At 45.0% G+C, this 20,712-nt stretch overlaps 2 protein-coding genes across 10 annotated transcripts in view; one reads left to right on the top strand and one right to left on the bottom strand.

Moving 5' to 3' along the window:
- The window catches only part of LOC132399007 (glucagon-like peptide 1 receptor), a 49,981-nt gene extending 34,634 nt beyond the window's left edge, over positions 1–15,347 (top strand). For 8 of the 9 annotated variants that reach the window (XM_059978864.1, XM_059978865.1, XM_059978868.1 and 5 more), the window contains 5 exons: positions 1,106–1,175; positions 2,408–2,496; positions 3,718–3,856; positions 7,808–7,849; positions 10,398–15,347. In XM_059978864.1, coding sequence (XP_059834847.1) covers positions 1,106–1,175; positions 2,408–2,496; positions 3,718–3,856; positions 7,808–7,849; positions 10,398–10,661 — 604 coding nt within the window. In that variant the 3' untranslated portion in view covers positions 10,662–15,347. The remainder of the gene's footprint in view (positions 1–1,105; positions 1,176–2,407; positions 2,497–3,717; positions 3,857–7,807; positions 7,850–10,397) is intronic. The other variant, XM_059978873.1, reaches the window with a different exon arrangement.
- A 121-nt stretch (positions 15,348–15,468) lies between these two features.
- Positions 15,469–20,712, bottom strand: part of ift140 (intraflagellar transport 140 homolog (Chlamydomonas)) — a 218,852-nt gene continuing 213,608 nt past the window's right edge. Inside the window, exons 29-30 of the mRNA XM_059978862.1 lie at positions 18,071–18,212; positions 15,469–16,395 (exon numbers count right to left, since the gene is read on the bottom strand). Coding sequence (XP_059834845.1) covers positions 16,183–16,395; positions 18,071–18,212 — 355 coding nt within the window. The 3' untranslated portion in view covers positions 15,469–16,182. The remainder of the gene's footprint in view (positions 16,396–18,070; positions 18,213–20,712) is intronic.

The raw sequence follows: 20,712 nt of genomic DNA, 5'->3' as shown, positions 1-20,712 counted from the left end.
GTTGAGCTCAGCATGCGTGCAGGAAGCAGCAGCAATGCATTTGTTAATGCAGCATAGGAAGAGTTGGGGAGTGATGCCAGTGTAGGCTTGGAACATAGACTGTTCTGTGAGGCCGGCGAAAAGCTAGGACCCACGTGAGTGCCCATGGCTCCACCTTTTGTCTGAAGGGAGGAGCTGAAGGAGAAATTGTTTAGAGTGAGGACAAATTCTGCTAGACAGAGGAGAGTGGTGGTGGAGGGAACTGGTTGTGTCTGGTGTCCAGAAAGAAGCAGAGAGCTTTGAGGCCTTCCTGGTGGGGGATGGAGGTGTATAGGGACCGGACATCCACAGTGAAAATGGGACGATTGGGGCCAGGGAACTATCATAATCGACCTATCCGACTGATGTAGATATAGAGTGTGGTAACAGATCCTTCTGCCCATCGAGCCCATGCTGCCCATGTGACAAGTTAACCTATGAACCCAAACATTTTAGATGTGGGAGACAGCAGCAGAATTGAACCCAGGTAGCTGGCACTGTACCAGCACTGCTGCGCTGGCCCTGATTAACAGTTCTCTCTTTAATTATTCATCACACATCAAACCCAGTGGACCTGCGAAGCTGTGTTGTGCTCTCCCTATCCTGCTTATTCTTTGCTCGATAGTGAGACCTGCCCACTACCTCAATGAAGTCACACCAGGGCTCTGTATCAATGAAACAAGACATCTGAACTCTGGCTTGTCAGTGAAACATTTTGCAATGCTAGCAATCGGCTCACCGCTGTCTGAATGTTCTCCCCGTGGCCAGCTGGGTGCTCCAGTTCCCTCCCACATTCTGAAGGTGTATGGGTTAGGGTGAGTGGGTTGTGTTGGTGTCAGAAACATGGTGACACTCGCAGGCTGCCCCCCAGCTCATCCTTGGACTGTGTTGGTTGTTGAAGCAAACGACACTTTTCAACGTGTCTCAGAGCCCAGTGGTGTTGGCTCTAGTCTCAGCTGTGGCCAACACCCTGGGCTCTCACTCGCCCAGCCTCAGTCAGCGTGGCTGGCTGCTGTTTGGCTGAACTCCGGGACAGGTGACGTGGATAAAATGGTATTAAATGTGCGTTTGCATTTGTGTTCACCAGGTGCTGGAGGCAGAACAAGAACATGTCAATTTGGTGGATTGTTCGGACCCCGCTGCTTCTCGTCATCACTGTGAGTGAGCCTTTGCTTGCTGTCTGTCAATCAGTCCTGCCTTGCTGAGGGGCGAGGGGATGGAGGGAGCTGTAACACCCACTCGTGCTGGGATCCAGCTCCAGCCGCTGACCCTCAGTCCTGAAGATGGCCTCGTCTTCTGCCACGATGAGGCCACTCTCAGGTTGGAGGAGCAACACCTCATATTCCATCTGGCCTCCTCCAACCTGCTGTATAGATGAACATAGATTTCTCTAACCTGATAATTTCTCCTCCCCCCCTCCCACTCCATTTTCACTCCTCATTCTGGCTCCCCTCTCACCCCTTCTCCTCCAACTGGTTCATTTCCTCCACTCTCAGATCTCTCTTTTCTCAGCCCTTTATCTCTTCCAGCTATCATCTCCCAGTCTTTTATTTCGTCCTCCTCATTGCCAACACACCCCTCACCTGGTCTCACCTATCACCTGCCAGTCTGTACTCCTTCCCCTCCCCACTACCTCCTTATTCTGCCGCCTTTCCTCTGCTTTTCCAGTCCTAACAAAGGGTCTCAGCCCAAAATGTCGACTGTTTATTGCTCTCCATAGATGCTGCCTGTCCAGCTGAGCTCTCACAGTACTTTGTGTGTGTAGCCACTGAATATCATGTCCTGGTGGGGGGGGGGGGTAAAGGGGTGTCACAGTAGTGTAGCAGCTAGCATTGTGCTTTATTGTACCACTGACCCGTTGCTTTCTGGAAAGAGTTTGTACGTCCTGCCCGTGACCGCTGGGTTTCTCCAGGTGGTTTGGTTTCCTCCCACGGGTTAGGGTTAGTAAGCTGTGGGCATGCTACGTTGGCACAGGAAGCGTGGTGACACTGCTGGGCTGCCCCCAGCACTTCTACGACAGTCGCAGATCCAAATGCCTCATTTCACCGTATGTTTCAATGTACACCTGACAAGTAAAGTTAATCTTTAACAAGATCATTAAAACCAGTGTATTCCAGCTTATGTTGTCAGTATTATTTATTTTTATTATTTTGTCTTTTGCAAATTGCTTGTTGTCTGTCTTTATGTGTGGTTTTTCATAAATTGTTATATTTCTTTATTGTCCTGTAAGAAAATGAATCTCAGGGTAGTAAGCGGTGACATGTTCATACTTTGATAGAATGATTATTTTGACCTTGACCCCTGTCCGCCTCTCCCACCTCAGTCTGATGGGCACGACTGGTACGACTGTGAGGGAATCTCAGTTACTGAGTGATCTCTCCATCTCCAGGTCAACTTTGCAATTTTCATCCGGATAATGATTCTGCTCATCTCCAAGATGAGGTCTCCGCAGGTCCAGGACACAGCCTGGAGAAACCGGTAAGACCCTCTTTGTTTCCTTGTGTCGACAGGATGATGCCAACCAGCAGAAAGTTTTATCGATTCTGACAGGCGATGGAGAAATCGCTTTGTCTTGTAGAATCGAAGATAATTTATTTGGTGTTGTGTTCCTGCCTGTTGAAAAAAGGGTGACCCTGCTGGATGTACTTCACCCAGAGGTGGCACCAAAGGGTGACCCTGCCGGATGTACTTCACCCAGAGGTGGCACCAAGGGGTGACCCTGCTGGATGTACTTCACCCAGAGGTGGCACCAAGGGGTGACCCTGCTGGATGTACTTCACCCAGAGGTGGCACCAAGGGGTGACCCTGCTGGATGTACTTCACCCAGAGGTGGCACCAAGGGGTGACCCTGCCAGATGTACTTCACCCAGAGATGGTTCCTGGTGCATCTGGTTGAGCTACTGCCTCACAGCCCAGAGATCCAGGTCAATCCTAAGTTCGGGAACTGACAGTTCTTGAACAGTTTTAAATGATGGCATGAATATTGATTTCTCCTTCCAGTAATTCCCCCCCCTTCCCTCTTTTTCAATTCCCGACTCAGGCCTCTTACCTCTCCTCTTCACCTGCCCCCAGTGCCCCTCCAAAATCCATTTCTTCCATGGTCCACTCTCTCTCCTATCAGATTCCTTCTTCTCAGCCCTTTACCTCTTCCACCCATCACTTCCCAGCTTCTCACTTCACACCCCCTCCCTCACCCAACTCCCTGGCTTCACCTGTCATCTTTTGGCTAACCTGCTTCCCCTCCCCACCTTCTTATTCTGGCTTCTTCCCCCTTCCTTTCCAGTCCTGATGAAGGGTCTTGGCCAGGAACACCGACTATGTATTCCCCTCTATAGATGCTGCCTGACCTGCTGAGTCCCTCCAGCAATTTCCAATATCTGCAGAATCTCTTGTGTTTTAAGTTTTGAGTGTTGCCTGATTCCACCTTTCATAGCTCTCTGTCTGTGCGGAGTTTGCACGTTTTCCCTGTGACCGCCTGGGGTTCCACCCAAGTTCCAAATACGAGTGAGTTGGTGAGTTGATTGGTTGCTGTAAAATTGTCTCTAGTGTGTAGGTGAGGGGTAGAATTTGAGCCAGCTGGTATAAGCTGGTGTGGACAGAAGGTGAAGGGCCTCTTTCTGTGCTGTTTCTTAATATAATGGTGTAAAGCTAAGTGTTGATGTTGCACTTCTCTGATCTCTACCTGTGTTCATGTTTCAGTCTAACCAAATCAACTCTCATTCTAATCCCTCTCTTGGGCGTCCACGAGGTTCTCTTTGCTTTTGTCACAGATGAGAACGCTAAAGGCACCCTGCGGTACGTCAAACTTTTTGTGGAGCTCTTCTTTGGTTCCATCCAGGTAAGCTGCAGATCAGTGGAGTTCCAGACTCCCAACCAAGCTGGTTTGCTCATTGGTCAGAGGGTGTTAGGAAGAAAGTGATAAGCAGAGGAGGTGATTTCTGTGGGAGGTCAGTGTGGGGGGGGGGGGGGGGTTGGTGAAGTAAGAAGCTGGACGGTTGACAGTGAGAGAGGTGAAGGGTTGGAGAAAAGAGATCAGATAGGAGACGAGAGTGTACCATGGGAGAAGGGGAATGAGGAGAGACTTGAGAGAGGCAATTTCTTCTCCCTTCCTCTTTCTCTCTTTTTCCATTCCCCACTCTAGTTCCCCTCTTACCCCTTCTCCTCACCTGCCCATCTCCTCCCTCTGGTTCCCCTCCTCCTTACCCTTCTCCTCACCTGCTTGTATGTGCCTGTCAGAATAAAAGGTAAAGATACCATGTGTAGGGAACCCTGGTTTTCTAGATATTGAGGCCCTTGTTAAGGGGGAGAAAGAGGTACACAGCAGATATCAGCAGGAAGGAACAAATGAGGTGCCTATGGAGTACAAGAAATACAAAAGAACACTTAAGAAAGGCAAAGGATAAGAGGTGTCCTGATAGAGGTGTATAAGATGATGAGGGGCATTGATCATGTGGATAGCCAGAGGCTTTTTCCCAGGGCTGGAATGGTTAACATGAGCGGGCACAGTTTTAATGTGCTTGGGAATAGGTACCGAGGGGATAAAATCAGTAGAAAGACGTGACATAGGATCGAAAGATGTTGAATCCTTGTGGGTTGAGTTAAGAAACTGCAAGGGTAAAAGGATGTTGATGGCAGTTATATACAGGCCTCCCAACAGTGGCTGGAAGGTGGACCACGGGGTACAACAGGAAATAGAAAAAGCAAGTCAAAAGGGCAATGTTATGATAGTCATGGGAGATTTTTGGGAAAATCATGTTGGTAATGGATCTCAAGAAAGTGAGTTTGTTCAATGCCTTTTCGATGGCTTTTTAGAGCAGTTTGTTGTTGAGCCTACTAAGGGATCAGCAATACTGGGTTGTGTGTTACGTAATGAACTGAAGGCGATTAGGGAGCTTAAGGTAAAAGAAACCTTAGGAACCAGTGATCACAATATAATTGTGTTCAACTTGAAATTTAATAGTGAGAAAGTAAAGTCTGGTGTAGCAGTATTTCAGTGGAGTAAGGGAAATTACAGTGGTTTGATAGAGGAGTTGGCCAAAGTAAATTGGAAGGAGCTGCTGGTAGGGATGACAGCAGAGCAGCAATGACGGGTGTTTCTGGGAAAAATGAGGAAGGTGCAGAACATATGTATTCCAAAAATGAAGAAATACTCAAATGGTAAACAGTACAACTGTGGCTGACAAGGGAAGTCAAAGCTATTGTAAAAGTGAAAAAAAGGGCATACAACAAAGCAAAAATTAGTGGGAAGATAAAGGATTGGGAAGTTTTTAAAAACCTACCAAGAGCAACTTAAAAAATTCATTAGAAGGGAAAAGAGGAAATATTAAAGCAAGCTAGCAAATAATATCAAAGTGGATAGTAAAGGTAGTATGTTAAAAATAAAAGAGAAATGAGAGTGGATATAGGACCGCTAGAAAATGAGGGACAAATAATAACAGGGGACAAGGAGATGGCTGATGAACTAAATGAGTATTTTGCATCAGACTTCACTCTGGAAGATTCCAGCAGTATGCCTGATGTTGTAGTTTGTGAAGGAGAGAGGTGGGTGTAGTTACTGTTACAAGAGAGAAGCTGCTCAAAAAGTTTGAAAGACCTAAAGGCACATACGTCATCTGGGCCAGAGGAACTGCACCTTAGGGTTCTAAAAGAGGTAGTGTTAAAGATTGTGGTGGCATTAGAAATGATCTTTCAAAAATCATTGGACTCTGGCATGGTGCTAGAGGGCAGGAAAATTGCAAATGTCACTCCACTCTTTAAGAAAGGGGAAGGCAGCAGAAAGGAAATTATAGTCCAGGTAGCCTGACCTCAATGGTTGGGAAGATGTTGGAGTCACTTGTTAAAGACGAAGCGATGTAGTACTTGGTGACACAAGACCAGATAATACAAAGTCAGTGTGGTTTGCTCAAGGGAAAATCCTGCCTGACGAATCTGTTAGAATTCTTTGAGGAGATTACAAGTAGGATAGATAAAGGGGATGCAGTGGATGTTGTATATTTGGACATTCAGAAGGCCTTTGACAAGGTGCCACACATGGGGCTGTTCACCAAGTTAAGAGCCCATGGTATTACAGGAAAGTTACTAACATGGTGAGAGCATTGGCTGACTGGTAGGAGATAGCGAATGGGACATAAAAGGATCCTTTTCTGTTTGGTTGCCTCTGACTAGTGGTGTTCTGCAGGGGTCGGTGTTGGGAGCGCTTCTTTTTATACTGTATATAAATGATTTAGATGATGGAATAGATGGTTCTGTTGCCAAGTTTGCAGATGATGCGATGATTGGTGGAGGGGCAGGTAGTGTTAAGGAAACAAGTAGGATGCAGAAGGACTTAGACAGATTTGGAGAAAGGGCAAGAAAGTGGCAAATGAAATACAATGTTAGAAGATACATGGTCAGGCACTTTAGTTGCAGAAATAAATGTGCGGACTATTTTCTAAATGGGGAGAAAATCCAGGAATCTGAGATGTAAAGGGACTTGGGAGTCCTTGTGCAGAACACCCTGAAGGTTAATTTGCAGGTTGAGTCGGTGGTGAGGAAGGCAAATGCCATGTTAGCATTCATTTCAAGAGGTCTAGAATACAAGAGCAAGGATGAGATGCTGAGGCTTTATAAGGCACTGGTGAGGCCTCACCTTAAGCACTGTGAACAGTTTTGGGCCTTTCAGCTTAGAAAAAATGTGCTGGCATTGGAGAGGATCCAGAGGAGGTTCACAAGGATGATTCCAGGAATGAAAGGGTTATCATACGAGGAACGTTTGATGGCTCTGGGTCTGTACTCACTGGAATTCAGAAGGACGAGGGGTGGGGGATCTCATTGTTGAATGTTGAAAGGCCTAGACAGAGTAGACGTGGAAAAGATGTTTCTCATGGTGGGAGATCTAGGATAAGAGGGCATAGCCTCAGGATAGAGGGTGCCCTTTCAAAACAGAGATGTGGAGAAATTTCTTTAGCCAAAGGGTGGTGAATTTGTGGAATTTGTTGCCACATGCAGCTGTGGAGGCTAGATTATTGGGTGTATTTAAGGCAGACATTGATAGGTTCTTGATTGGACATGGCACCAAAGGTTACAGGGAGAAGGCCAGGAACTGGGGTTGAGGAGAAGAAAAAGGATCAGCCATGATTGAATGGCAGAGCACTCAATGGGCCAGATGGCGTAATTCTGCTCCTATGTCTTTTGGAGATCTGATGGAGGTTTATAAGATCATGAGAGGCAAAGAGTAAACATAAAGTATCTTTTTCCAAGGGAGAGTGTCTAATACCAGAGGGCTTTTGTTTATGGCAAGGGGGATAATTTCAAAGGAAATATGAAGGATGTTATTTTACCCAAAGGAGTGTTGGGTACCATGGAATGAGCTGCCTGAGATGGTGGTAAAGACAGATACATCTAAGGGATTCATTTGGTTGGCCATTTGCTTACTCATTTGTTTGGTTTGGCATAACACTGTGGGCCCAAGAGCCTGTTCCAATGCTGTACCATTCTACGCTCTAAAGTGAATTGGCAAGTCAAGGCACAGACTAACTGGGATTCGGTGAGTGAGGAGGGAGCAGGAAAGTGGTGCTGATGTACAAGAGATTGCAGATCCTGGAATGTCGACAATTCCTTTCCTCCTACAGATGATGTTTGACCCTCTAAATTCCTCCAGTAGAATGTTGCTCTAGGTTAGTGGTTTGAATGTCTTATTCCTCTTTATGTCCTTATTTTGTAGGTGGATTGGGGTAGCTTAATGTAAGAGTATTTGTTGGATAGATAGATTTATTGGTTGCAACAACTCACTTTTTTGTTTAATTTCCAGGGCCTGCTGGTTGCTGTCCTTTATTGTTTTATTAACGGAGAGGTAAGATAATCATTACTGATGAAGTTTTGTGTATCTGTCAGCATCGCACTCAGAGTCTCTGCAAGACTCAGGCTGCCGGTAGGAGTACAGACCCAGAACCCAACCTGGGATACAGCAAGAGGCTAGGGTAGGAGCAGAGGACCAATTTCACTCTGCACCCATCCACTTTTATATTATATTAATAGCAAAAGAATAGTGAGGGATAAAATTAGTCCCTTAGAGAATCAGAGTGGACGGCTATGTGTGGAGCTGAAAGAGATGGGGGAGATTTTGAACAATTTCTTTTCTTCGGTATTCACTAAGGAGAAGGATATTGAATTGTGTAAGGTAAGGGAAACAAGTACAGAAGTAATGGAAACTATGACGATTAAAGAGGAGGAAGTACTGGCGCTTTTAAAGAATATAAAAATGGATAAATCTCTGGGTCCTGACAGGATATTCCCTAGGACCTTGAGGGAAGTTAGTGTAGAAATAGCAGGGGCTCTGACAGAAATATTTCAAATGTCATTAGAAACAGGGATGGTGCTGGAGGATTGGTGTATTGCTCATGTGGTTCCATTGTTTAAAAAGGGTTCTAAGAGTAAACCTAGCAATTATAGGCCTGTCAGTTTGACGTCAGTGGTGGGTAAATTAATGGAAAGTATTCTTAGAGATGGTACATATAATTATCTGGATAGACAGGGTCTGATTAGGAATAGTCAGCATGGATTTGTGCGTGGAAGGTCATGTTTAACAAATCTTATTGAATTTTTTGAAGAGGTTACGAGGAAAGTTGATGAGGGTAAAGCAGTGGATGTTGTATATATGGACTTCAGTAAGGCCTTTTACAAGGTTCCACATGGAAGGTTAGTTAGGAAGGTTCAATTGTTAGGTATTAATATGGAAGTAGTAAAATCGATTCAACAGTGGCTAGATGGGAGATGCCAGAGAGTAGTGGTGGATAACTGTTTGTCAGGTTGGAGGCTGGTGACTAGTGGTGTGCCTCAGGGATCTGTACTGGGTCCAATGTTGTTTGTCATCAACATTAATGATCTGGATGATGGGGTGGTAAATTGGATTAGTAAGTATGCAGATAATACTAAGATAGGTGGCGTTGTGGATAATGAAGTCGTTTTCAAAGTTTGCAGAGAGATTTAGGGCAGTTAGAAGAGTGGGCTGAATGATGGCAGATGCAGAAGAAAGCTTTTGGAACGCTGGCCTTTATAAATCAGAGCATTGAGTATAGGAGTTGGGATGTAATGTTAAAATTGTACAAGGCATTAGTGAGGCCAAATTTGGAGTATTGTGTACAGTTCTGGTCACCGAATGATAGGAAAGATGTCAATAAAATAGAGAGAGTACAGAGAAGATTTAATAGACTGTTACCTGGGTTTCAGCACAAGTTACAGGGAAAGGTTGAACAAGTTAGGTCTTTATTCTTTGGAGCGTAGAAGGTTGAGGGGGGGACTTGATAGAGGTATTTAAAATTATGAAGGGGACAGACAGAGTTGACATGGGATAGGCTTTTTTCCATTGAGAGTAGGGGAGATTCAAACAAGAGGTCATGAGTTGAGAGTTGGGGGCAAAAGTTTAAGGGTAACACAAGGGGGAATTTCTTTACTCAGAGAGTGGTAGCTGTGTGGAACGAGCTTCCAGTAGAAGTGGTAGAGGCAGGTTTGGTATTGTCATTTAAAGTAACATTGGATAGGTACATGAACAGGAAAGGAATGGAGGGTTATGGGCTGAGTGCAGGTCAGTGGGACTAGGGGAGAGTAAGTGTTCAGCATGGACTAGAAGGGCCGAGATGGCCCGTTTCCATGCTGTAATTGTTATATGGATATATGCTTCTGTTGGTGATGGGACACTGGTCCCAGCTAGCAACGAATGGAGCTTGGGAGAAGGAGCAGTCATATGGACCACATCAGGCCTCTGTTTGAGAGAAAGAGTGCTGATAAAGGGTCTCGGCCTGAAATATTGATTGTTTATTCCCCTCCATAGATGCTACCTGACCTGCCTAGTTCCTGTAGTATTTTATGTGTGCTAGAACATCGAACAGTGCAGCCCAGTAAAAGTCCTTGGCCTATGATGTTGTGCCTTCTCTAAGATCACTCTAAACCTTCACTCGTATAATACCCTCCATTTTTCTATCATCCATGTGCCTATCTAAAGAGTCTCTTAAATGTCCCTAATGTGTCTGCCTCTTCCACCACCCTGGCAGGGTGTTCCATGCACCCACCACTTTTTTTAAAAAAAAAGCTTACCTTTGACATCCTACCTGTATTTCTCTCTAATCTACTTAAAATTATGACCCTTCTTATTAGCCATTTCTGCCTTGCCTCACCTTTCTCCTGTTGTTGAGAGGAAGACAAACGTGGGCACCCGTGTGCTGATAGGCATGCGCACTCCCACAGATTGCTGGGTCGTGGGTAGAATTATCGGCAAGTTTGGTGTGGCTATTTCTGCCTGTATCTGCTTTTCCCTGAACCACCTGGAGCTTGTCAGCAATGTACGTGCAGCTTAATTTAAGGCACTGTGTCTAACCATTGCTTCAATCTCCTTGTGTGCTCAGGTCCGACACGAACTGAGGAAGAAACTGCAACAGTGGAGGATGAAGAAGAACTTGAGGAAGTCCCATTATCGGAATGGTGGTGGCCAGAGGGAGAGGGTGGATGGCAGTGAACAGGATGTGGAGATGGGGACCAGAGATGATCTTGAATCTCCCAATACCGATGAAGGTCTCCTCAATACACTGAGTTCTCATCAGGGGTTAAATTCAGAGATAACAGAGCTCCCAGGTCAAGCCAGCATGCTCGTGCTCAGTTCCAATGATTAGGAGTGGTGGTGGGTGCTGAGATAGAAACATCGAAAACCTACAGCACAATACAGGCCCTTTGGCCCACAAAGCTGTGCTGGACATGTACTTACTTAGAAATTACCTAGGGTTACACATAGCCCTCTATTTTTCTAAGCTCCATGTACCTATCCAGGAGTCTCTTAAAAGACCCCATCATATCCACCTCCACCACCATCGCCAGCAGCCCATTCCACACACTCACCTCTCTGAGTAAAAAAAAGACTTACCCCTGACATCTCCTCTGTACCTACTTCCAAGCGCCTTAAAACTGTATCCTCTTGTGCTAGTCATTTCAGCCCTGGGAAAAAGCCTCTGACTATCCACACAATCAATGCCTCTTATCATCTTGTACACCTCGTATCAGGTCACCTCTCATCCTCCGTCGCTCCAAGAAGAAAAGGCCAAATTCACTCAACCTAGTCTCATAAGGAATGCTCCCCAATCCAGGCAACAGATAGGGACGGAGAGAGTGGCCAAGGGAGAACCAGTCAAGTCAAACATTGTTCCTTTACAGATGTGTGTCTTGCAGTGTTGCTGATGTATTTGGAAGGGCCATGGTTCAGGTGACCCAAGACCCAGTATCTGTCATGAGGGTTGTCAGCTTTAGTAACTGTGGGAGAATGAAGGAATGGCCGATAATAACTGTATCACAGATCTATCACACGTTCTCTCAATACCCAGGGTACAAATAATGAGAAGAGAGGCAGGAATGAATCTTTATCCCAATTGGGAGTTTTAAAAAGGCGCAGCTTAGCAGTGCGGCAGTTAACGTAATGCTTTACAGCACCAGTGACCTGGGTTCAATTCCACCTCTGTCTGTAACAACTTTGTATGTTCTCTCTGAGACTATGTGGGTTTCCTTCCATAGTCCAAAAATGTACAGGTTAACACAGAACAGTACAGCTCTGTACAAGTCCTTTGGCCCACAGTGTTGTGCCTGTTGACTTTTTAACCCACTCTAAGAGTAAACTATAAGACATTTCCTCATGGCTGATTTATTCTTCTGCCTTCACCATATAGCCTCAACTTTACTAATTAAGAATCTATCAACCTTCGTTTTAAATATACTCAAAGACTTGTCCTTCATAGACGTCCATGGCAAAGAATTTCACAGATTCATCACCCTCTGGTTGAAGAAATTCCTCCTCATCTCTGTTTTCTGTAAATGGATGTCCCTCTATTTTGAGGCTGTGATCTCTGGTCCTCAACTCAATCACTATAGGAAACATCCTTTCCATATTCACTTCCTTCTCACATATGGATCTTTGTAAGGTATTCAGCCCCAACTCTTTGTTCACAACCGGGATTTTGATCAATTTAACTGGGAATTTAAATTTGCGAATCATATGCTCCTTTTTTCACACTAGAGCCCAAAAACACACTAACTTGTAAAGTTAAACTAAAACTTCAAAAAAACTGAAATGTCAGCAGTTCAAAAGTATTCATCTGCCTTTGTTCAGTACTTAGTTGAACTAGCTCTCGCAGCTATTAAAACCAGTAGTCCGTTTGGATAAGTCTCCATTAGCCTTGCACAATGTGATGGAGCAAGATTTGCCTATTCTTCCTTCTAAAATTACTCAAGCTGTGCCAGGTTAGTTGGGGAACAGCGGTGGACAGAAATGTTGAAGACTTGCCAGAGATGTTCAATTGGGTTAAGGTCAGGACTCTGACTGGGCCACTCAAGGACGTCAATTTTCTTCATTTGAAGCCACTCCACGGATGCTCTGGCAGTGTGCTTTGGGTCGCCGTCCTGAAGAAAGGTGAACTTTCTCCACAATTTAAGAGACTAGCAGGTTTTTATCCGGGATCTCTCTGTATTTAGCAGTATTCATCTTCCAATCATTCCCGACCAAATTTCCAGTTCCTGCTGCTGAAAGGCATCCCCATAACATGATGCTACCTCCACCATACTTCACAGTAGGGATGATGTTATCTGGCTGATTTACACCACATGTAATAGTGTTGAGGCCAAAAACGTTCTGCTTTAGTCTCATTCAACCAAAAGACCTTCTTCCACATCTTTACCGTATCTTCTAACTGATGGGTAAGGATAAGCTTTTTTCTTTAGCCAGGGCTTCTTCCTTGCCACTCTTCCATAAATACCCTTTTTGTGCAAGGTCAGAGATTGTGGTGCCATGAACTTCATCTCCAGTTGCAGCCACTGACTTCTGCAGCTCACTCAGGGTGACTGTTGCCATCACAGTAGCCTCTTATAAATGTGACTAAGTTTCCAGGGTTAAGCTGACCTAGGCAGTATGGTTGTGTTTATATTTTTCCCACTTTTTCAAGATGGACTGCAGTGAGCTCCAAGGCATGTTTAGTCCTTGAGATGATCTTGTACCCTTCCCTAGATTTGTGTTTCTATTATCAATTCCCTGACTTGCCTCAAATGCTCTTTTGTCTTAATTTTGGTTTGGTATGTTAAAAATTGACCATATTGTTGGACCTTACAGAGAGAGGGGGTATTTGTTCAGGTGACCCTCCTATTTTCTACAACAAAAAAATGGGTGAATTGTTAAGTTAATATACAGTATTGCAGCTGAGGGAAGTTGTCTAGTAATTACAAAGGGGGTGAACGCTTCTTCAACCTCACAATTTTGGTTTTAAATTTTTAGCAAATTGGTGACAGGTTTAGGATTTTTTGATTTGACATATGCAGAATGTTTTGTAGATTTGCTTGAAATCCTATTTCAGCATACTTCAAATTTAGAAAATGAGACAGTAAAATGTGAAAGTAGTTGTGGGGGCTGAATATGTTTTCAAGGCACCATAATCATCCATGTACCTATTTAAAAGTTTCTTAAATGTTCCTAATGTGTCTGCCTTTACCAGCTTTTCTGGCAGGGTATTCCATGCACCCACTACTGTGTTTAAAAAAAATCTGACACCCAACCCCCTTCTACTTCCTTCCAATCACCTAAAAATAGCCCATATCATCTCATTTTCACTGTGGATGTCCGGTCCCTATGCACCTCCACTCCCCACCAGGAAGGCCTCAAGGCTCTCCGTTTCTTTCTAGACATCAGACCCAACCAGTTCCCCTCCACCACCACTCTCCTCCATCTAGTGGAACTTGTCCTCACTCTAAGTAATTTCTCCTTTGGCTCCTCACGTCAAACAAAAGGTGTAGCCATGGGCACTTGTGTGGGTCCCAGTTGTGCCCGCCTGTATGTCAGCTACGTGGAACAGTCTGTATTCCAAGCCTACACTGGTGACCGTCCCGCACTTTTCCTACATTACATCAACAACTGCAGTGGTGCTGCTTCCTGCACCCGTGCAGAACTTGTTGACTTCATCCACTTTGCCTCCAACTTCCACCCAGCCCTCAAATTTACCTGGTCCATTTCCAACATCTCGCACCCCTTTCTCAAATTCTCTGTCTCTTTAGACAGCTTATCTACTGACGTCTATTACAAATCCACAGACTCTCACAGCTACTTGGACAATACCTCTTCCCAACCTTCCCTAAAAATGCCATCCCCTTCTCTCAAGCTTTTCATTCCAAAATGAAGCAGATGTCTTCCTTTTTCAAAGAAAGGGGCTTCCATTCCTCCACCATCAATGCTGCCCTCAACCACATCTCTATTTCACGCACGTCTGCTCTCACCCATCCTCCAGCTACTGTACCAGGGATAGGGTTCCTCGTGTCCTCACCTACCACCCTGCCAGCCTCCACATCCAGCACATAATCCTCCACAACTTCCACCATCTCCAACGGGATCCCACCACCAAGCACATTTTTCCCACCACTTTCCGCTTTCCACAGCGATCACTCCTTGTCCATTCGTTCCTCCCCACTGATCTCTCGCCTGGCATTTATTCTTGCAAACGGAACAAGTGCTACACCTGCCCCTACACCACCTCCCTCACTACCATTCAGGGCCCTAAACAGTCCTTCCGGGTGAGGCAACACTTCACCTGTGAGTCTGGTAGGGTCATCTACTGTGTCCGGTGCTCCTGGTGTGGCCTCCCGTATATTGGTGAGACCCGACATAGATTGGGAAACCAATTCGCTGAGCACCTACGCTCCATCTGCCAGAAAAAGCAGGATCTCCCAGTGGAGATTTTAATTCCATTTCCTATTCCCATATTTCTATCCATGGCCTCCTCCACTGTCATGATGAAACCACACTCAGGTTGGAGGAACAACATCTTATATTCTGTATGGGCAGTCTTCAACCTGATGGCATGAACATCGATTTCTTGAACTTCCAGTAATGCACCACCATTTCATCATTCCCCATCCCCTTTTCCCTATCACCTGGTATTTCTCTCTCCCCTCCTCCCCCACACCTTTTAAATCTACTCAGCTTTTTTCTCCAGTTCTGCTGAAGGGTCTCGGCTCAAAACATCAACTGTCCTCTTCCATAGATGCTGTCTGGCCCACTGAGTTCCTCCACCATTTTGTGTGTGTTACTTGAAAATGATGCCCCCTTATATTAGCCATTTTCACCCTGGGAAAATCTCTCAGGCTGGCCGCTGACCGATGATCTTCAGTGTAATTGGGGCAGTGGGGCTGTTACCATGCTGGATCTCTTATACAGGATTTAATATGCAACACTCAGGACAGGTGTTGCAGTGAGGAGAGGTGGAAATGACCTGACACAAGTCAAAATTCAGTGAGCAGTGCACCTTGCTAATCAGTGCAAAGTGAAAAACCATCCAGACTGGGGGGGGGTGCGGTTAAACACAGACATCACTGCCCACCCAGTGCAGACACCACCGTTCACATGGGGTGAGGGGGTTAAACACAGATATCACTGTCCATACACGGGGGGGGGGTAAATACAAACAACACTGGAGGCTAAATGCAGACGTCGCTGACCATACAGGGAGGCTAAACACAAACACACATTAAGTATTTATCTTTTATGAAAAGTGAAAAAAAATATTTCACAAGGGAATGCTTATTAACCACATCAATGTACAAAGTGTGGTACAAATAAGGTTACATATTAAATATTAAAATATGTTAAATAGTCTGCTTCCACCTATTTCAGCACAAACTACACCGATATAATAAATGTGAATAGTACAGAGTTGAAGATTAATTATGCATTTTGGTTCTGCTGAACTGATCTGAGTTGATCATTAATATTTTCTACCCAAACAGCAGATCCCATGGAACTCCCACATTACCTGGGAGGTTTCTGGTCTCCTCTTGAGATTACCACGTGTGGCCAGCAAGCTGCGATGTAGAGCAAGGTTTTGCTTGACTGCTGTGACAGGCAGTTCCTTATTTTGATTATTCCCTGTCTGAATCCCCAGCAATCTTGCAGTGAACAAACCCATGAAGCTCTGTGGGTTTCCATCATTCCAAGGTTACAGAAACAAGCTTCCTGCAATGAGGGCTAACAACACAAAGTCACAGAAACCTGCGAGGGTGATGTGGGTTGGGTAGAGCAGTCTCAGTGGGTAGATCCTGAGAGGCTGGAAAAGACCAGTGCTTTATACAAGATGTGGTGAAGGGTGTTGGAATGTGGATCTGACAATTTGCAGATCATTCCTCGGGATCGTCGTATGGCTCTTCAGCTACCTCCTCTTCTACTTCACCTCCATCTTCTCCACTGCTGCGTCGGACTCTCTGCATGGTGCTGTCCTTCAGCGGAACACCCACTGCCTTGTAAATGGCTTCAGCAATTTGTTGTTTGATGTAGAAGGTCACGTTGCCAGAGGTTAGTTTTGCAGCCATCTCCTCCATGTACCTGTAGGCCTGAAAAACGGTATGGGTCAGATCGCAACAATGCTCTAGCAATGCAAGTGTAGCTAATGTGAGTTTCCTTCTCTTCAAGCCACTCAGCCCATCACCACCACCCCACTCAATGCCCTTTCTCCTGCCTGAGTGACTGCCCACTGTCTCACTCACTGCATCTATGAAGCAAGAAGCAATTCCAGCAGTCTGCGCTTCTTGCATCAAAGACTATTTCCTTCTTTAGTTGACCGAATAGACATAATAATTATAAACACAAGAGATTCTGCAGAGCAATACACATTAAATGCTGGAGGAACTCAGCAGGTCAGGCTGCACGGTGGGTTTAGCTTGAAATGTTGACGGTTTATTCATTTCCATAGATGCTGCCTGACCTGTTGAGTTCCTCCACCATTTTGTGTGTGTTGATAATTTTCCCATCTAAGATACTTAAAACTTTGGAGATACAACACAAAAAAATGGCTGTTCAGCCCATCACTTTTATGCTGGCCACTAATCCTATTTACCACATTTGGTCAACAGATTCTATGCCTTAACGGTTTGAGTACTTGTCTGAGAGTATCTGCTTCCACACAGCTATTTTTGGCAGCCTGCAATACTCTCCCTGAACGTTTAAATTATGCCCCACTCACAAGCTCATTCTCCAATCCAGACTCTCCCACAGGTTCCAAGTGATGCTGTGTGCTCTAGGAGCACTGAAAAGTATGGCACAGGACATGTTGCCAATTAAACTGCCTGCATGCTGTCCATATCCCTGTATTCCTGCCTGTTCATGTGTCTGTCTAAATGACTCATAATATCATCACCATATCTGCTTTCACCACCTCTCCCTATCACTCTATGTAAAAAAAACATACTTTGCACATCTCATTTAAACTTCCCTCTTCTTACCTTAACGCTATGTTCCATGTGATTTGAATTTCCACCCTGGGGATGAAGAGTCTATCTACATCTCCTATAATTTTATAAAACTTCTATCTGCTTTCCCCTCCGTACCTGATGCCTGTGAAAACATAACAAGTTTGTCCTAACTCTCCTTATAACTACAATCTTATTATCCAGGCAACATCCTGGTGAAGCTCCTCTGCAAAGCCTCCACATCTATGCTGTGATGCAGTGGCCTGAACTCCATGCAGTGCTCCAAATGTAGCCGAGAAGTTTTACACAACTGCAACCTGACTTCCCAACTTTCTATACTCAACACTGCAAACAGTGAGGACCAGCATGCTGCACACACTTTCTACCATCTGATCTACTTTCTGGGAGTTGTAGACCTACACCCAGCATCCCTCTAAGGGTTGAGGAATTTAATTTACTCTTCCTGCTTATATTTGTCCTCCCAGATTAAGCTATATCTGCCATTTCTCTGCATAATCTTCCAACTGATCTACATCCTGCTGTTGACAACTTTCCTCCATTCACAACTCCACCAATTTTTATGTTGTCTGCAAACTGAGACTGTTCCAAAACATCACAAATAACAGAGGACAAGCACAGATTCCAGTGGCCATAGACTTCCAGCCAAAGGGACACCTCTATCTCTTTCTGCCTCTATGACCAAGCCAATTCTTCCCCCCTCTTTCTGTAAAGTGCCTAGAGATGACTGACTAGATTAAAGATGCTCAAGAAATGGAAATTTTTACAAGCATTCTATCCTCGGACTTCCTGGTGTACTCACCACTTCAAAGTTGCCCTGCCGTGCATGATGTTCCACCAGAAGTGCGTAGATATCACCGGTACGGACGGCGTGCTCCAACTCAGGCTCTCGCAACAGGACCTCGCACTGCTTTAAACCTTCCATTGGATCCTCTTCATAAAGCCTTAGGAAATCTCAGGATTAATAATGCATTTAGCCGGTGGTGTGGACATAGAATAATATTGCATATAGCCAATGCTGGGGTCATGTAGTGGGAAATCCCAGGGTTAATACTGCATTCAGTAATGGTGTGGTCACATAATAAAAGAGTGGATTCTGGTTAATTAGGCCATTGGTTAAATGGGGCAGTTGCTTATTTGGGACAATTCTTAAAGAACAAAAACTAATCAAGAAGGTAGCTGGGATTCCCTTTGCTTATTTGGGATAGTATGTCACTTATTTGAGACAGGAGACTGTTGCTAAACAGTCTCTAACCATGCTTGGAGTGAAATGTTTTTTAAATAGCATTAGTTCATATGTTTGTGTTCAAAAAGCAGTGATTTACTGTCTGTCACTGATTGTTAGCGAGAAATAAGGAGCAAGACAATTCAGAACTGTTTTACTCATTGTGGTTTCAAAGATCCAGACTTAGAGATGCCACTCCTTCAACAAGTTAGAAACTACAAATAATTTGAAGGTATTGGCAATCACCTTGAATGTTACAATGAAAATTAAGATTTGGAGGATGCAACAGTTTCTAACTAGTGCCAATCACGTGCTCATGTGGCTGTTAGACACCAAAGAAACATAGAAAACCTACAGCACAATACAGACCCTTCAGCCCACAAAGCTGTGCCAAACATGTCCCTACCTTAGAAATTACTAGGCTTACCTACAGCCCTCTATTTTACTAAGCTCCATGTACCTATCTAAAAGTCTCTTAAAAGACCCTGTTGTATCCGTCTCCACCACAGTTGCCAGCAGCCCATTCCACGCACTCACCACTCTCTCAGTAAAAAACTTAGCCCTGACGTCTCCTCTGTACCTATTCCCCAGCACCTTAAACCTGTGTCCTCTTGTGGCAACCATTTCAGCCCTGGGAAAAAGCCTCTGACTAGACACACGATCAATGCCTCTCATCATACCATGCTTAGAGCCAACAGTTTTTAGATAGCATCAGCTGCATGTGTATATGTTATTCATTTGGGCTGACTGACACCAAATTAAAAAGCATTGACTTTTGACACCACTTCATACTGGAAGGCGACAAAGGCAGTGCATTATCTGTACTGGATGTCTGCACTGATTTAGTTCATTTACAGTCAATCAAAAGGAAATGGCAGTGTACACTGGATGAATTCCTCTGTTGATAACTATTAAAAACTAATAGTTTTAAAATACTATAGTAGCATTGGCAGTATACTAATTTGTTTTGTATCTTAGGTCTGTAAGACAATGAGAGGCATTGATTGTGTGGATAGTCAGCTTTTCCCCAGGGCTGAAATGGCTAGCACGAGAGGGCACAGTTTTAAAGTGCCTGGAAGTAGGTACAGGGGAGATTCAGGAGTAAGTTTTTTTACACACAGAATTGTGAGCGCGTGGAATGGGTTGCTGGCGACAGTACTGGAGGCAGATATGATAGGGTCTTTTAAGAGACTCCTGGATAGGTACACGGAGCTTAGAAAAATAGAGGGCTATGGGTAACCCTAGGTAATTTCTAAAGTAAGGACATGTTTGGCACAGCTTTGTGGCAAAAGGGCCTGTATTGTGCTGAAGGTTTTCTATGTTTATTTAGATATGTAATTTGTTACTTATTTAAATGTAGTTTGTCTTTTTTTAAACTACTTCCATGAAACTTCAGCTTATTGGGGCAGCATAATTGAGCCAAAATGTACTGATTCTGATGTGTCTCAATTAACTGGAATCCACTGTATTCCATTTAGACTAGTGGTCGCCAACCCGTCGATCACGATCGACTGGTCAACCTTTGAGACTTTCCCAGTAGATCCCGAAAAAAAAAAAAGGAAAATAAATACACAAGTACTGTTGAGAGATTGTTTCCGGGTTGCGGGGTTTTAGTTCTGTTCTTTCTGCCCAGTGCGCCTGCGTGTAGCTCCCCCCACTACACAGTGTAATTCAGTGGTCCCCAACCACCGGGCCGCGAGGAAACGATATGAGTCAGCTGCACCTTTCCTCATTCCCTGTCACGCCCACTTGAACACGCGAGGTCATCAGTCGCCTAAACGCAGTGATACCCTCGTGCCAGGGATCACTGGTTGGCCTCGAGTAATGGGCCGGCAGGAAGTGCCGTTGCTACTGGCCTGGAGCACGGACAGATGGGTGCTGCCTCTAAACCTGTTTAGCACACTGAATGTTCGTGGGGAACCCGGTGCTAAAATATTCGCAGACGACCTAATTCGGGCTCAGGGTTTCGTAAGTAGCAGAGCAGCTACCGCGCTGAGATCTACTGAAACAAACTTTTGTCCGCCAATAGATCCTATGGGGGGACGGGTGGGCGCGTCCTGTCACACTCCTCGCTCAGTCGGCCGCTCTCTCCGGACTGCGACCGCCGCGTCCCCGGCACGGGGACCTCCGGCCCTGACCTTGTTCTCTCACCCCACCCACGATCAGCCGTAACTGGCCAAGGTGTCTGGCGGCGGGCGGGAGGCTGGAGTTTGGGCTAG

Source organism: Hypanus sabinus, chromosome 9, assembly GCF_030144855.1.
Source record: "Hypanus sabinus isolate sHypSab1 chromosome 9, sHypSab1.hap1, whole genome shotgun sequence".
NCBI lineage: Eukaryota > Metazoa > Chordata > Chondrichthyes > Myliobatiformes > Dasyatidae > Hypanus > Hypanus sabinus.
This window is presented reverse-complemented; position numbering and strand designations above follow the sequence as displayed.